The sequence below is a fragment of the Rhinolophus sinicus genome, chromosome 1 (genome assembly GCF_057876585.1).
Source record: "Rhinolophus sinicus isolate RSI-liver-muscle chromosome 1, RSI-T2T, whole genome shotgun sequence".
NCBI classification, from domain to species: Eukaryota; Metazoa; Chordata; class Mammalia; order Chiroptera; family Rhinolophidae; genus Rhinolophus; species Rhinolophus sinicus.
Genome location: NC_142501.1, coordinates 155744257 through 155760833, shown reverse-complemented (window position 1 = coordinate 155760833; position 16577 = coordinate 155744257). Strand labels below are relative to the sequence as shown.

General features: G+C 38.8%; 1 protein-coding gene across 1 annotated transcript; it reads right to left on the bottom strand.

The window, feature by feature from the left end:
* Positions 1-3621: 3621 nt before the first annotated feature.
* LOC141568483 (uncharacterized) lies at positions 3622-9248 on the bottom strand. Its single transcript, XM_074318610.2, has 2 exons — positions 9216-9248; positions 3622-7346 (listed from the first exon to the last, which is right to left on the bottom strand). Exons 1-2 carry the CDS (start codon positions 9246-9248, stop codon positions 3906-3908), a joined length of 3474 nt encoding a protein of 1157 aa, XP_074174711.2. The 3' UTR covers positions 3622-3905.
* Positions 9249-16577: the final 7329 nt, after the last annotated feature.

Genomic DNA, 16577 nt, shown 5'->3' with positions numbered 1-16577 from the left:
ATAAAGGTCAAATTGAGGATTAAACTGGAGGTGGCATGAATCAGTCCAGTTGCTGCTATCAGGAAGAGGAGATGGGGTGGCCCAATGGCTCAGTTGGTTAGAGTGCAAACTCTTAACAACAGGGTCACCAGTTAGATTCCCACATGAGCCAGTGAGCTGCACCCTCCACAACTAGGTTGAAGATAACGAACTGCCACTGAGCTGCCAGAGGGGTGGCCAGATGGCTCAGTTGGTCAGAGTGTGTGCTCTCAACAACTAGGTTGCTGGTTCAATTCCCACATGAGATGGTGGGCTGCGCCCCCTGCAACTAAGATTGAGAAATGGAGACTGGACTTGAAGCTGAGCTGCACCCACCACAACAAGATTGAAGGACTACAACTTGGAGCTGATGGGCCTTGGAGAAACACACTGTTCCCTAACTTAAAAAAATAAAAAATAAATTAAAAAAAAAAAAAAAAAAAAGAAGAGGAGAGCAACAGAGAATAGCTAGTACAGTGACTCTGATCCCAAGCTGGAAAATTAGTGGGGCCTGGATTTATGTGTAATGCTTAAGCAGCATAGAGGTTTAGAAGCCAGATTATGGTGATGGCACCTGAAAAGAACATTGGAGAAATCTGGAATGTAGTGACTTAATGCTCTAAAGTAGGAGTTCAGAGCTGTTCTTCAAAGGCCAAATACACATGGATATATAACTCTGACTTTTCATATATTCCATAAAGATTTGGTGTAGTCTTTTGTGTAATACAATCATGAACAGACAGTCAGATACAAAGTTTTTAAATGACAGAAATATACCTGATATTATTAGGTTGATTGTGGACAACTAATTCTGTAGCCATATTTGCTGGTTGCACCTCTGAAAAGTAATTTTCTGCTATAATCGAAAATAACTAAACAAAATGGAGACAAGCAGTCTACCAGAAACAGAATTAAAAACACTAGTTATAAAGATGCTCAGTCATCTCAGGGAGAACTTCAACAATGAGATAGGAAACATAAAAATGGGGACAGAAAACATAAAAAAGAACCAGTCAGAAATAAAGAATACAATCACTTAAATGAGGAATACATGAGAGGGAATCAACAGTAGATTAGATGAAGATCAAATCAGTGATTTAGAAGTTAAGGTAGCAGAAAACACCCAATGAGAACAGCAAAAAGAAAAAAAAAAATCTAAGCATTAATTGAAAGAAAAAGAAAAGAAAAGAAAAAAAAAAATCCAACAAAATGAGAAGAGTTTAAGGGGCCTCTGGGACAACATCAAACATACCAACATTCACCATAGGGGTACCAGAAAGAGAAGAGATAGAGCAATGAATTGAAAACCTATTTGAAGAAATACATGTAATGATGGAAAAGTTCCCTAACATGGCAAAGGAAATAGACATAAAAGCCCAGGAAACACAGAGAGACCCAAACAAGATGTCTCCAAAGAGGCCCACACTAAGACACATCATAATTAAAATGTCAAAAGTTAAAGACAAAGAGAGAATTTTAAAAGTAGCAAGAGAAAAGCAGTTAGTTGTCTACAAGGGAGCTCCATAAGACCGTCAGCTGATTTCTCAACAGAAACTTTGCAGGCCCGAAGGATTGGCAGGAAATATTCAAAGGATGAAAAGCCAGCACCTACAACCAAAATTACTCTACACAGCAAAGCTATCATTTAAAAGTGAAGGAGAGATAAAGAGCTTCCCAGTCAAGAAAAAGCTTAAGGAGTTCATCACCACAAAATCAGTATTACAAGGAACGTTAAATGGACTTTTTTTAAGAAGAAGAAGAAAAATAAAAGATAAAAAATATAAATACAAAAAAGGCAATAACTACACATCTATCAACAATTATTTTAAATGTAAATGGATTAAATGTTCCAGTCAAAAATAGAGTGGCTGAAGAGTTAGCCTACAAGAGACTCACTTGAGATTGAAAGACACACACAGACTGAAAGTAAAAAGATGGAAAAAGATATTTCATGAAAATTGAAACAAACAAACAAACAAAAAAAAAACTGGGGTAATAATACTTATACCAGACAAGATAGACTAAAACAAAGGCTATAATAAGAGACAAAGAAGGAACCAGTGATCCCACTCTGGGTATTTATCTGAAAATATCCAAAATGCTACTTTATGGAGACATGTGAATCCATATGTTCATTGCAACATTGTTTGCAATGGCGAAAATGTGCAGGCAGCCTGGGTGTCTGTTGATGGACGAGTAGATAAAGAGGAGGTGGTACATATATACAGTGGGATATTGCTTCGCCATGGAAGGGAATGGGTTCTTGACATTTGTTGTGGCATGGATGGACCTGGAGGGTATTGTGCTGAGTGGAGTATGTCAGACAGTGAAAGACAGATATATTGTGATTTTGCTTATATGTGGAATTTAAAGAACAAAATAAACAAATAAACAATGCAGAAAGAAACTCATAGATACAGAGAAAATTTTGATGGTTGCCAGACAGGTGGGTTGTTGGGAAGATGGGTGAAGTGGGGACGGGATTAAGAAGTACAAATTGGTAGTTACAAAATAGTTACGGGGTTGTAAAGTATAGCATAGGGAATATAGTCAATAATATTGTAATAACTATGTATGGTGTCAGATGGGTACTAGATTTATTGAGATGAGGTGAACACTTCATAAGTTATATAAATGTCTAATCACTATGTTGTATACATGAAACTAATATAATATTGTGTGTCAACTGAGTTGTAAGATAAAAAATTTATTCAAAATGTTTCCTGCTGTAATCAAATTTCATTTAAATTCCATTTTAATAAAATAGATACAATTCTGTCTCATGTCCTATTTAGACAATTAGATTTGCTAGAATAGAAAGAAGAGAATTTTCACTCCAAAGATGAATAAATCAATGATGCCATCATTATAGAAAATGATTACATAGTAATATGAGAGATAATTTGAGGGGAGGTAAAATGATCAACTTTAAGATATTACCTTATGTTTCATATTTATAGTCTGTGCTGCTATAATTAAGAAGGCACTTTTAAAGTTTTTAAAATATGCCTTTTGTTTATATTGACATATTTATGTATGTAGTATTTTTATTTCAATTTTGTTTTATGTTTCTTTTTTTAAATTTATATATTTTTATTTATATTTTTATTACCTAGTTTCCCTGCAAAAGGCAATACAAATTGATATACTTTTATAATTCATCTTGCTGCCATCTCTTCTCCTTTCTGTGCAGGAAGCCAGGAGCCCTCATATACTTTCTTGTCTACTTATTTGGCTTCAAAATGCTGAACCAGGTCACTCTGTGCTGACAGTTCCTCGTTAGCAGTTCACCTTTCTCTGCTTAGCTCTCCACCCTGGGAGGATGACCATACAAACTCATTACATAGGTTCCCTTGCCTGTGAAATTTTGATTGGAGTCCACTGATGAAAGCAATAGGAGAAGGGGAAAAGTAGGGGTACCATCCTGCTCTCTCCATTCTGTGGGCTGCAGTAGTTACATCCATTCACAGCAATAAGTCCCACTGGGTGAACTTTCACTGTCCCAGCTTTCATTCAGGCTTTGGTATAGGCATTTGATCCTTTTACCCAAGTAAGCCTAGGCACACTACCAGCTAGATTCTGTATTTCTCTATATTTCTCAACATCCCTTGTTGGTTCACTAAATCAAGCCTCTCTTTAAGTACATACTCTATTAAATGCCTGTTTTGTATAAAGTGTCCCTGTTTCCTTCTGGGAAACTGACTGATCAGCTATTGGGAGATAATAAACTGTAGGATTGAGTGGTAGTCATCATGACAGCAATAGATGCATATTTTTGCTCAAATAGTACTTAATTTTATTTGTTTGGTGTGCTAGTTATCAGAGTTGGTTTCATTGAAATAATTACAATTCATTTCTCTTAAGGGCTCAGAGCAATTTGGAAAATATCATTTCTCACAATTTTGATCAAAAAAGCAAAGGAATTTATCCCAATAATACTTGAAATTTTTCGTTTTTGGTGTTGTCACTTGGATAGTGGTACTGGGTAATATGGTGGTGGGAGGGTTGGTTATAATTTGAGTAGTAGCTGTGGTAGATTGTGTAGTGGTGGGGTCTATTGACGAAGAGGTAGGTATTGCTGATGAGGTGGTGGCTTCTGTTGTGGTGATGATTGGTTCTGTGGAAGTGATGGTGGTGGCTATTGTTGTTGGTTCTGTGGAAGTGGTGGTTGTTGCTACCGAAGAAGGTAGTACAAACATCGTGGTGGTTGTTGCGGGGGTGGGTTCTGTGGAAATGATGGTGGCTGTTGTGATAGGTTCTATGGAAGTGATGGTGGTTGTACCCATTGTAGTGGGTACTGTGAAAGTGGTGGCTGCTCTTGTGCTGATGGGTTCTGTGGAAGAGATGATGGTTGTTGTGGTGGGTTCTGTGGAAGTGGTGGTGGTTGATGTTGTGGAGATGGGTTCAGCGATGGTAGTGACTGTTGTAGTAGCTACTATGTCATTGGTGGTGGTTGTCATGGTGGGTTCTGTGGAAATGACGGTGGGTGTTGTGGTGGGTTCTGTGGAAGTGATGGTAGTTGCCATTGTAGTGGGTACTGTGAAAGTGGTGGCTGCTGTTGTGCTGATGGGTTCTGTGGAAGAGATTACGGTTGTTGTTGTGGTGGGTTCTGTGGAAATGGTGGTGGTTGATGTTGTGGTGACTGGTTCGGTGGAAGTGGTGATGGCTGTTGTGCTAGTGGTTTCTGTGAAATCAGTGGTAGCTTCTCTTATAGCTGTTTCTGTGGAAGCGGTGGTAGTGACTGTTGTAGTAGCTACTATGTCATTGGTGGTTGTTGTCATGGGGAGTTCTGTGGAAATGATGGTGGGTGTTGTGGTGGGTTCTGTGGAAGTCATGGTGATTGATGTGGCGATGGGTTCGGTGGAAGTGGTGATGACTGTTGTGCTAGTGGTTTCTGTGATATCAGTGGTACCTTGTGTTGCAGCTGTTTCTGTGGAAGTGGTGGCAGTGACTATTGTAGTGGGTACTGTGGAAGTAGTGGTGGTCATGGTGGGTTCTGTGGAAATGATGGTGGCTGTCGTTGTGGGTTCTGTGGAAATGATGGTGGCTGTTGTGGTGGGTTCTGTGGAAGTGATGGTGGTTGATGTGGTGATGGGATCGGTGGAAGTGGTGATGGCTGTTGTGCTAGTGGTTTCTGTGAAATCAGTGGTAGCTTCTCTTATAGCTGTTTCTGTGGAAGCGGTGGTAGTGACTGTTGTAGTAGCTACTATGTCATTGGTGGTTGTTGTCATGGGGGGTTCTGTGGAAATGATGGTGGGTGTTGTGGTGGGTTCTGTGGAAGTCATGGTGGTTGATGTGGCGATGGGTTCGGTGGAAGTGGTGATGGTTGTTGTGCTAGTGGTTTCTGTGATATCAGTGGTACCTTGTGTTGCAGCTGTTTCTGTGGAAGTGGTGGCAGTGACTATTGTAGTAGGTACTGTGGAAGTAGTGGTGGTCATGGTGGGTTCTGTGGAAATGATGGTGGCTGTCGTTGTGGGTTCTGTGGAAATGATGGTGGCTGTTGTGGTGGGTTCTGTGGAAGTGATGGTGGTTGATGTGGTGATGGGATCGGTGGAAGTGGTGATGGCTGTTGTGCTAGTGGTTTCTGTGAAATCAGTGGTAGCTTCTCTTATAACTGTTTCTGTGGAAGCGGTGGTAGGGACTGTTGTAATAGCTACTATGTCATTGGTGGTTGTTGTCATGGGGGGTTCTGTGGAAATGATGGTGGGTGTTGTGGCGGGTTCTGTGGAAGTCATGGTGGTTGATGTGGCGATGGGTTCGGTGGAAGTGGTGATGGCTGTTGTGCTAGGGGTTTCTGTGATATCAGTGGTACCTTGTGTTGCAGCTGTTTCTGTGGAAGTGGTGGCAGTGACTATTGTAGTGGGTACTGTGGAAGTAGCGGTGGTCATGGTGGGTTCTGTGGAAATGATGGTGGCTGTCGTTGTGGGTTCTGTGGAAATGATGGTGGCTGTTGTGGTGGGTTCTGTGGAAGTGATGGTGGTTGATGTGGTGATGGGTTCAGTGGAAGTGGTGATGGCTGTTGTGCTAGTGGTTTCTGTGAAATCAGTGGTACCTTGTGTTGCAGCTGTTTCTGTGGAAGTGGTGGCAGTGACTATTGTAGTGGGTACTGTGGAAGTAGCGGTGGTCATGGTGGGTTCTGTGGAAATGATGGTGGCTGTCGTTGTGGGTTCTGTGGAAATGATGGTGGCTGTTGTGGTGGGTTCTGTGGAAGTGATGGTGGTTGATGTGGTGACGGGTTCGGTGGAAGTGGTGATGGCTGTTGTGCTAGTGGTTTCTGTGAAATCAGTGGTAGCTTCTCTTATAGCTGTTTCTGTGGAAGCGGTGGTAGTGACTGTTGTAGTAGCTACTATGTCATTGGTGGTTGTTGTCATGGGGGGTTCTGTGGAAATGATGGTGGGTGTTATGGTGGGTTCTGTGGAAGTCATGGTGGTTGATGTGGTGATGGGTTCGGTGGACGTGGTGGCTGCTGTTGTGCTGATGGGTTCTGTGGAAGAGATGATGGTTGTTGTGGTGGTGGGTTCTGTGGAAGTGGTGACGGTTGCTGTTGTGGTGGCAGATTCTGTACTGGTAGTGGTTGCAGTTGTAGGTATGGTGGTTGTTTTAATTGCGGGTTGAGGTTTAGGGAAGGGACAATAAATAGACATGGGATATGGCAGAGGGTAAGGTCTTGGTTGGAAAGGTAAATTTGGATAACCTGGAAAAGGTAGAGGTTTCAATGGATGGGGTCTAGGATTAATATGCACTGGGCCAAAGGGAAAAGCATAAAGAGGAATGCATCCTGGTGGAACAAGAGGAGGTAGAGGTGGTGGAATACGTCCCGGGCTGGGTGGTGGAATACGTCCCGGGCTGGGTGGTGGAATACGTCCGGGGCCGGGTGGTGGAATACGTCCCGGGCTAGGTGGTGGAAAACGTCCCGGGCCGGGTGGTGGAATACGTCCGGGGCCGGGTGGTGGAATACGTCCGGGGCCGGGTGGTGGAAAACGTCCCGGGCCGGGTGGTGGAATACGTCCGGGGCCGGGTGGTGGAAAACGTCCCGGGCCGGGTGGTGGAAAACGTCCCGGGTCGGGTGGTGGAAAACGTCCCGGGCCGGGTGGTGGAATACGTCCCGGGCTGGGCGGTGGAAAACGTCCCGGGTCGGGCGGTGGAAAACGTCCCGGGTCGGGTGGTGGAAAACGTCCCGGGCCGGGTGGTGGAAAACGTCCCGGGCCGGGTGGTGGAATACGTCCTGGGCCATGGAGAGGAGGAGGGTATGGGATGTAGAATGGAGGGTGTTGTGGCAGCGGGCCAGGTAGATGTGGTCCTCTGGGTACTCTTTGGCTCTCACTGCACTGTGGAGGTAAAAACCAAACAGAAACAAAAAACAGGTTTCTATATTTGACCATTTAAAATTCAAGCTTTAGTATCTGTACTTTTAAAAATCATATAGTCACATATTTCACTGAGAAAATAAGTTAGAAAAAAAAATGGAATATAAAATTTTCTTCCCTTCTGGTAGTCTGGTCACTAAATAAAAACTAGGATAGTATTAAATGCAAAAAAAAAAAAAAAAAAAAAAAAGGAAAAAAGGAAAAAAACAACAACTTTACTTTCTGACCTACAAGGTTTAGAGGGGCCAAATTACCTTGATTGCCTAATAAAAGAAACCACCTTTGGAAGTAGTTTCAAATGGAAGGAAATGCTGCAGTGGAATGATTCACAGACATTTGGTGCTGTCCAAGATGTCCACAGAAACATTAGATCCATGAGGACCCATCTGTCTCACCCCATGTGCCATGACCAGCTAAGCTCTGAAGTGAGAAGGGCTATTATTGTCAATACAATCACAATACAGTTATTGAACCAATAAAACATAACAGTGTTTTTTATGTATTAATTCTGTAAACCAAATGTATCAATACATGTTATGGGTTGTTTGGACCCAGGGATGTTTCCTAAGCATGGATGTTTTGGACAGGACCAAATTTCAAGAATCTTTTGCCATGGAGCAAATGTCCTTGTGGACGTTTTGCCCAGGACCAAATGTCCTATAGGGTTTCCAGGCGGGAATTCCTGCCTCTTCTCAGGAATTTTATTTGCTTTCCCGTTTCCGAATTCTGAGATGTAAACGGTTTTCCATTCTCCAGGATGAATCATTTCCACAAAGTGATGGCTGATACTATCAACCACCAAATCAACTACCAAATCAAGGAGCTGATTTTCCCAATTTCCCGACCAACTTTTCTTGGGATTCGTGAACAGAAAAGCAAAAAAAAATTCCTGAAAATGGGCAGGAATTCCTGCCTGGAAACTCCTGCAATTCAGTGGGAACTACCAGGGAATTTTCTTTCTTACTCTGCATTCTAAGAATTCAATAAGATTGCAGGCTCTGAATCATAATTCATTCTGTAACTGTTTTTTGAGAAACTATTATATGCAACACACCTTTTAACAGCTAAGGAAACCAGATTTAAGACATGAACCATCCTTACGTGAGTCTGAAATCTAGTAGGAACTATAACCCCCCCAAAGTACACTGTAAGGCAATACAACAAAAAGTCTGAGGGAAGCAGTATAGTGTGTTGGTTAAGACAAGGATTCTGGAGTCCGATTTCTAAAGCCAATCCTTCCAGTGTTACAAGCTAGTTGAGGTGCTAACACTCTCTCTGCTTCTGTCTCCTCATTTCTAAAATTATTCTAGAAATAGTTTTCTTATATAGTGGTTGATAGGATTATTTATAATCTATGTAAATTGCTTAGAAATAGTAAATAAGGTAAGGACTCAGTATAAATTTGAGCTATTTTGAACTTCATGATTGAGTAAAAAATCTGGTAGCAGTTCAAGAAATACTTGATAAATGTGCAAAAAATTCTACATTAAATAACAATTTGGAGGGAAATTTTGTTTTTGGCAAAAGAGCAAGGATTAAGGATTGCTTTGTAGAATAGGCACGATAGTTTCTGAAATGAGCCTTAAATAATAGAATTGAAATGGGAAATAGGAAATCAAATTAAAAGAATGTTGTAAGCCAATGAACAGAGTCAGGAAAATACAAATCGTATTATAGAAATAGTCATAAGACCGTTTTGTTTGGAAGAGGTTTCATGAAGGTGAAAGATTCTGGTCACTGTCTTGCAACCTTTATCTCCTTATCTCCTTGTCTTTCTACCATAATGACTCAGGTAACATCAAACTTTTGGAACAACTCCATACGAATTACCTTCTTTATTTCTACTTCCAGGCTGGTGAACATTACTGGAGAATGCTGCAGATCCCTAAATATTATAAACACTAGAGATTCACAATGGCTATCCTCATTTGGTGCCTCAGCAGTGCCAATCCATCCCTCCCCATTTTCCCCAAAGGCTGTCTTCTCAACATCCACACTCCTTTTCTATCCCTCTTCTCTTCCACACCCTAAAAAAGATGATCTTGCCACCTATTTTGCAAAATTGAGGCTATTACAAGGAGAACTTTGCTTTTCTACCTACACGTCTATAAAATTCACCTATATCCAATTGTTCCTGCTTCTTGTTTACAACCAACCTCTTGTTTTCTGTGTAGATCTCCTCTTCCTCCCTAGAGGCTTTCCTGTCTTAATTATTTTTATTCCCTTCAACCTCTTTTTATCCTTGGCTCTATTCCCTCAGGTTATAATATCAATTTACGTATCATATGAGTATGTTAAAGAAGCCCATTCTCAAACTAGTGTACCCCTGTACCTATCCTTTTCCCTTCCTAGACTGATATTAGGGAAACCTAGGCTAGACTTTCTGTTTCTACTTCCTAATATCCTATTTGCTATTTATCCTGGATTCTATCCCCAGCATACAACTTAATCCCTTTTTACAAAGAGTGATGACTCAATAATTATAAAGAATTTAGCATAGAATTTGGCATGTATAGATTCTCAATGAAACCTGAATATTACTTTTTATAAACTTAATAATGTTGAGTTAATATTATAAATATTTTATAGATGAAGTATTTAGGCTTTTCCGTGCCCTATTGCCATGGTATGTACTTCTGTAGCTCAGGAGTTGGCAAACTAAAGTTGTGGGCCAAATGCAGCTTACATGATTGATAAAGATTCACTGGAATACAGCCACCCTCATTTGCTTATTAACGCTGCTTTGGAGCTATATTGGCTGAATTGATCAGTTGCTTCAGAGACTACATGACACACAAAGCCTAAAATATTTACTGTCTGGCACCTTTCAGAAAAAGTTTATTAATCCCTGCTCTGTCTATTACTGATTTATCCTGTATATGCAGACAGATTTAAGCCCCTTGAAGTTAAAGATCATATTTATCAATTTTTTATATCCCTATTACACCCCTATCAATGGGCAGCATTACATAAATATTTATGGGTGCTGTTCAGATATTTTAGAAGTTTTATTTTTTGACAAAGCATCACTAATGATGGAAAGTGAAATGTGTGGGAAGAGACTGTAAGTCTCTGAGGCTGTGCGTGACTTCATGCACTAAGTTTTCGCCTATTATTACTCAGAGTAAAAACCAAAGCTCAGTGCAATCTCATGAGACTTTACATTATCTAACCCTCCTCTGGTCTCACCCATGAACCTGTCTTCCCCTCTCACTCTGTACCAGACCTACCAACCTTGTTTGTCACACCAAGCAGGCATGCCGCTCTTTCAGATTTTGACATTTCCTGTTTCCTCTGCTTGCATGGCTTGTTTTTTCACTTCCTTCAGGTCTTTAATCAAACATCATTTCTACCTGGATACCCTATCTAAAATTGCAACCTTGTTCTAGTCCCTCCTCACCCTTCCCAATGTTCAATATTCCCTCTTCCTTTTCCTGCATTATATATAAGCTCCATGATGTTAGTAACTTTTTGTCTGTTTTGCTCACTGCTGTTTCCCCATCTGCAATTGTGCCTGGTAGACAGCAAGTGTTCAATAAATATTTGAAGTAAAAATTAGATGAGTTAGTGATAAGCAGAAATTTCCTTTATGTGATTTCAGTCTGCTAGTCCCTTCCTTGCACAAGCCAAGGAGCATAAGGCTCTTCCCTTGAAGACATCTGATGGGGAGAAACCCTTAAGGAGTCCTCAGTTTTTCTCAGTTTGGTTTTATGGCCTCCACTGGCCAGGGCTTTGCTGTTCATATGTTGTTTGCTGACCAGCAGCATCAGTTTTAGCATCAACTGACAGCCTGTTAAAAATGTAGACTCCTGGGCCCCACTCAAACCTATTGGATTAAAATTTGCATTTCTATAATTCCTCAGGTGATTTGTGTGCCTATTAGAGTTTGTAGTGTTTTGATTACGATCAGCTGGTCTAGGTTATTTGCTAATTGGTTATATAGTCAGTTCAGTTCAGACTAAGGGCTTTAGTTCATTTCTGCTTATTCTTTATTGCTTTTTTTTTTTTTTTTACTTTACTATTTTACTTTTCTCCACTTCTATTTTTTGTCATTAGGGATTAGAAACTGCCAGACTACTCTGGTTAGAGTAGTTTAGTGGACAGAATGTGTCACCCTTCACCATCCTGTGTGAATGGCACACATCCCTTGTCAATTATGCATCTTTTGTCTTGGAGCTTAGACTTGGGCTATAATCTATCCTCATGCCATACTTCAGATATCCTATAAAATGGCATGAAACAGTCAGAAACCTATTATATTTGGGAGTCAACTATACAGAAGCCCATTCACTCAGTCGTTTCATTATTGAGGGCTTACCTCATTTGCTGCTCTGTGCTATGTGTTGGAGCATCCCTAGTACCTGTCTGGCCCTACAGGGTTTTTGCAAGATTTAATTCTAATGTGAGGAAATCCATGTACTAAATTCATGTTTTTTTAGGACATAGAATCCTCTGCTTCTTATGTCACGGGGATTCTAGGTTATAGAATCCCCATGATATAAAAAGTAGAGGATTTAAACTAGAAAAGAATTTGTCTTAAGTTCATTAGTATTGCAGTTCAGGCATCTGGAATAAAAATGTGCCATTAATTTGTAAAAGTCTTCAAGATTGGTGCTTTGTATAAGGCTCCTTAGAAGTTGCCTGTTGTCAGTATGAAACAGAGGGTTGCAAGAAGGGGAACAAAGATATCATCTTCTCTGTTACTGTCTCTGAAAATTGCTCTACAAAGTTATATTTCATTTTACACAACTTTCCCAAGTTTACTAGTCCACGGAACTTCTTCTCTCTTCCATTCTATTAACATATTTTGGAAATGCTGAACCAAAATTTATTAATGTGGCCAGATAAATTATATTTGTCACAGTGTGTGGGGGAACGTTTCCAAAAAAGATAGTCTATTTTAACATGATAAATTTGATAATTCTAGTTATTAACCTAAGACCTTTTCTTTTTTTCTCTCTCTTTTAAAAAAGATTTTATTGGGAAGGGGAACAGGATTTTATTGAGGAACAGTGTGTACTTCTGGGACTTTTTCCAAGTCAAGTTGTTATCCTTTCCATCTTAGTTGTGCAGCTCAGCTCCAGGTCCAGTTGACATTGTTAGTTGCAGGGGGCGCAGCCCACCATCCCTTGCGGGACTCGAGGAGTCAAACTGGCAACCTTGTGGTTGAGAACCTATGCTCCAACCAACTGAGCCGTCTGGCACTGGCCCTTGTGGGAATCGAACCTGCAGCCTTTGGCGTTAGGAGTACAGAGCTCCAACCACCTGAGCCACCGGGCCAGCCCCCAACCTAAGACTTTTTCATTGGATGTATTGATTTCAGTTGTATTTACATTAAAAGCTTTCTTTATATAGCCTTTGTAATTATATCCAATAATACAATAAGTTAATTTTAAGAAAAGCTATTTGAGTCATCTCAAACTTCAGCATGCGTAAGAATCTTCTGGAATGCAGGTTCCCAGGCCTTAAAAGCCAGATATTATCTTTTTCAGCCCTGAGATACAGTCTGAAAATATATATTCTGAATAATTAAATAGATCATGTGTTCTGATACAGATATCTCATGGAATGAAACATGGTTCTACTGCAACATCATATTATAGATGAGAATCTCAGCTCAAAATAAACCACTTGTCCAAGAATATTTATACAGATGTCATTAAATGTACCAGAATAATAATTCTATAGTATGAGTTTATATTATTTCTTGTGCCTGTTGACATGTTTTTTTCATTGTGTGATATAGACTGATTCCTAACTAGTTTCTCTCAGGAAAGTACTATGAAGTGAAGCCCTAGTCTAAGAAGATCCCAATTTTGAATTCAACGCTGATACTTTTTGTGTTATCCAGCACTGGGGTCAACACACAGAAAATTATCAGTAATTCTTAAAAGTGAGACATAACTTTGAGCAGTCGCTCTCCTCTCTAACTCCTACCCCAATACCAACATACACGAGGGTAACTGTTCTTTCTCTGAGGTTCATATTATTCTATTGATGTTTTTGGCTGTGGAACTTATCACTTGCTTTTTTGCATTGTATATTTTTGGATCTTCTGTAGAGCCTATCCAGATGCTTTTCAAAGGTTGAATAAAGAAAGTGTTTCATGATTGACTGACCTTTCTTTTTCTGTTTTTATTTTTTCTTAAGTGAAAAAGTAAAGAGTGGAGTGAGCAGTAGAGTAGGACTTTACTCTCTAGTCAATTAACAGGAACATTTTAGCTGTAACCAGTGTGTTTTTAGACATCAGAAAGGCTTTCTAATTTTAAATTCTTTACAAATATTTTCAGTGAAAACAATGGTATAATCATTGATGCATTATTTTGTCCTTTTAGAAAATTTATCTTCAACTTCATATTTTCCCATTTCCTGTACCTTAAACATTTAGAAAGCTTCAATTATATTTTTCTGACAGTTTGATTGTAGTTCTTTTGAAAAAGAAAAAGGAGATGTTCCTAGATAAGAAAAAACTCTCTCAGATTCTACCTGCATTCTGTCCCTTCATCACCACAACTACTGACCACAGAGTCATACGTAAAAGAGAAAGAAAAAGGAAAATAGGAACTAGTCTGTAATGATTGATATCTTGACATTATAATGTTATAAAGAACATCATTGGTATCAAAACAATAAGGAGTGTATCAGGAATATTTATGACTGGGATAACTTACCGTGAAACATGCAATAAGAGTCAACAGGCTGAAGATGAAAGTTAATTGTTTCATTCTGTAATTTTGCTCCTGAAAGCAGAACAATGATTGCTCATGGTTAGTTAAATTTATCAACATTAGTTTTCTTAATTTAAAATAAAAATTTAGAAAAGATTCTAGCACACGTTATGTAATAGGACAAAGAAAAAGCACAACAGTCTTTTAAATATATGCTTGATATTTGGGGGAAAAGAAGAAGCATATATGCATAGCAGTATTATTATAATTTAATATTTCATGGCAAAATGATGGGACTTGTTATTTTATGAAAGGTAATTCCAGATAATTATTCAAATGCATTTTATAAATGAAAGCATTTTGGAAAATACTTGTGGTCAGTCTCTAGAGGTGATACTTTGGAAAGACATCTTATTAGAATGTACATTTTATAAAGCTTATTAAAATTAATTAAAATGTATAGATTTCTATAGATTCAGGACCTGGGTAGTCAATGTGGCACTGAAGTATTGCAAAACCTAACTTTTAATAAAACTATTTTTTTAAAACAAGAAAAATATTCCTCTGTTAAATTTATCTGAAGGGACAAGAACTGTGGGACGTGTATCTTTCTTTTATCATCAATCTGCTAAGGTATTATTTCCTTATTATTTTTTCCTCAAGTGATTCCCAAAAGCCAATTATTGTCCAAATTATTGTCCAATTATTGACTAAATTAGGAAAAAGAGTTTTTGCCCTTAATTTGATTATAGTTTTCAGCATATTGTCACAAGTACATGGCAACCTGTGCTCTGGGAAGGCAGAGTTCAAGTACCATCATGATAACAGATTGTTTTGAAAATGACACAGGAAAAGAGGTCCACAGATTCTATAGTTGTATATTTATGAGGCCACCCCCTTAAAATTGCTTTTTTAAAATATGCTCTCTTTGAATACAGTTTAAAAATACATAAAAAGAAAAATCACAATGCAGACAAAAGCAACAGAAATGCAAATCTGTCTGTATGTATCTTTAAGCCTCTTTTACTCATGATTGGCTTTAGAGACCATTAAAATGTAACAACAGAAAAGATTCAGCAGATTGTGAAATTGGATGTAAATTGTGTAACCAGTTAGCATGAATATTCTTCCTGACACAATCTTTCCTAAATGTTACAGATTTTGTGAACTTTACCACTAACAATATTTTTTTTCTTAAACACATCTGATTTTCTTCCTTCAGCTTTATTGATGTGTAATTGACAAACAAATGTGTAAGATTGTTTAAAGGGTACAAGGTGATGATTTGATATATGTATACATTGTGAAAAGATTCCTCTCATTGAGTTAGCATATCCATCATCTCACATATTTACCCTTTTTTCTTAATTTTTTTTGCAAAAAAAACTTAAGTTCTACTCTCAGCAAATTTCAGTTTTACAACACAGTGTTATCAATTAGAGTCACTGTATTATACATTAGATTCTCAGATCTTATTCATCTTATAACTGAAAACTTGTACATTTTTACCAACCTCTCCCTATTTCCCCCATCCCACTGGCAACCACTTTTCTTCTACTTTTCTTCTCTGTTTCTATGAGTTTGACTTCTTCTTTTTTTCCCCTACCTGTAAGTAATATCATGCGATATTTGTCTCTTTCTATCTGGCTTTTTGTGCTTTGCACAATGCTCTAGTTTCACCCATGTTGTTGCAAATGATAGGATTTGCTTCTTTTTTAAGGCTGACTAATATTTCATTATACATCACACAGTGAGAACAATAAGCTTGAGGATATGAGCAACAGTTAGAATTTAAAGTTAAAACCCTTGCATCTATATTTCCAATACATACCTTGGCAGGAGATTCTCCCTTGGAACAACCAAACTGTTATTTAATCTTACTTTTGCCAGATCAGGTTAGATAGTTACTGTTTGAAAATTCAAGAAGGAAAAGAACTTCCACTGGAAAAATCTTCCTCTTAAGTACCTCTGTCTGAATTTTTATTGGAGTTAAGAGAAAGGTTGCGGGAAGGTAATCTGGGGTGATGTTCTTTACCTAAACAAAGAACTGACAGTTGCAGCAGTTTGGCAACTTCATTCATGGAAGTATAATCCAATCACTGTCTAACAGGCCTTGGGGAAGCATTTGAAATGCTCTAATACAACGGTTTTCAAATTTGACTGCACATTAAAATTACTTGGGGAGATTTTTTAAAATTCCCAATTCTGAGACGTTATCCCAGACTGTTTTATCAGAATCTATGGGGCAAGAAGATAGACAAAAGTATTTTTACAAGTCCCCTGTAGTGATTACCAAATGAAACCTATTTTGAGAACCACTGCTGTGAAATAGTGTGGATTCTGGCGTTTCCACATGTCTAGGCATATATATCTGAACTGACATGTACATTGTAAGAATTGGTTTATTTGTGAAGAAGGATTTTGAAGAATGAGAAAGGAGGTAGTTAAAATAAATACTTTGTCTCAATTTTGGAAATAAGATAAAGGATCTCATGGTGGGACACGGACAATTAGGAAACAGAAT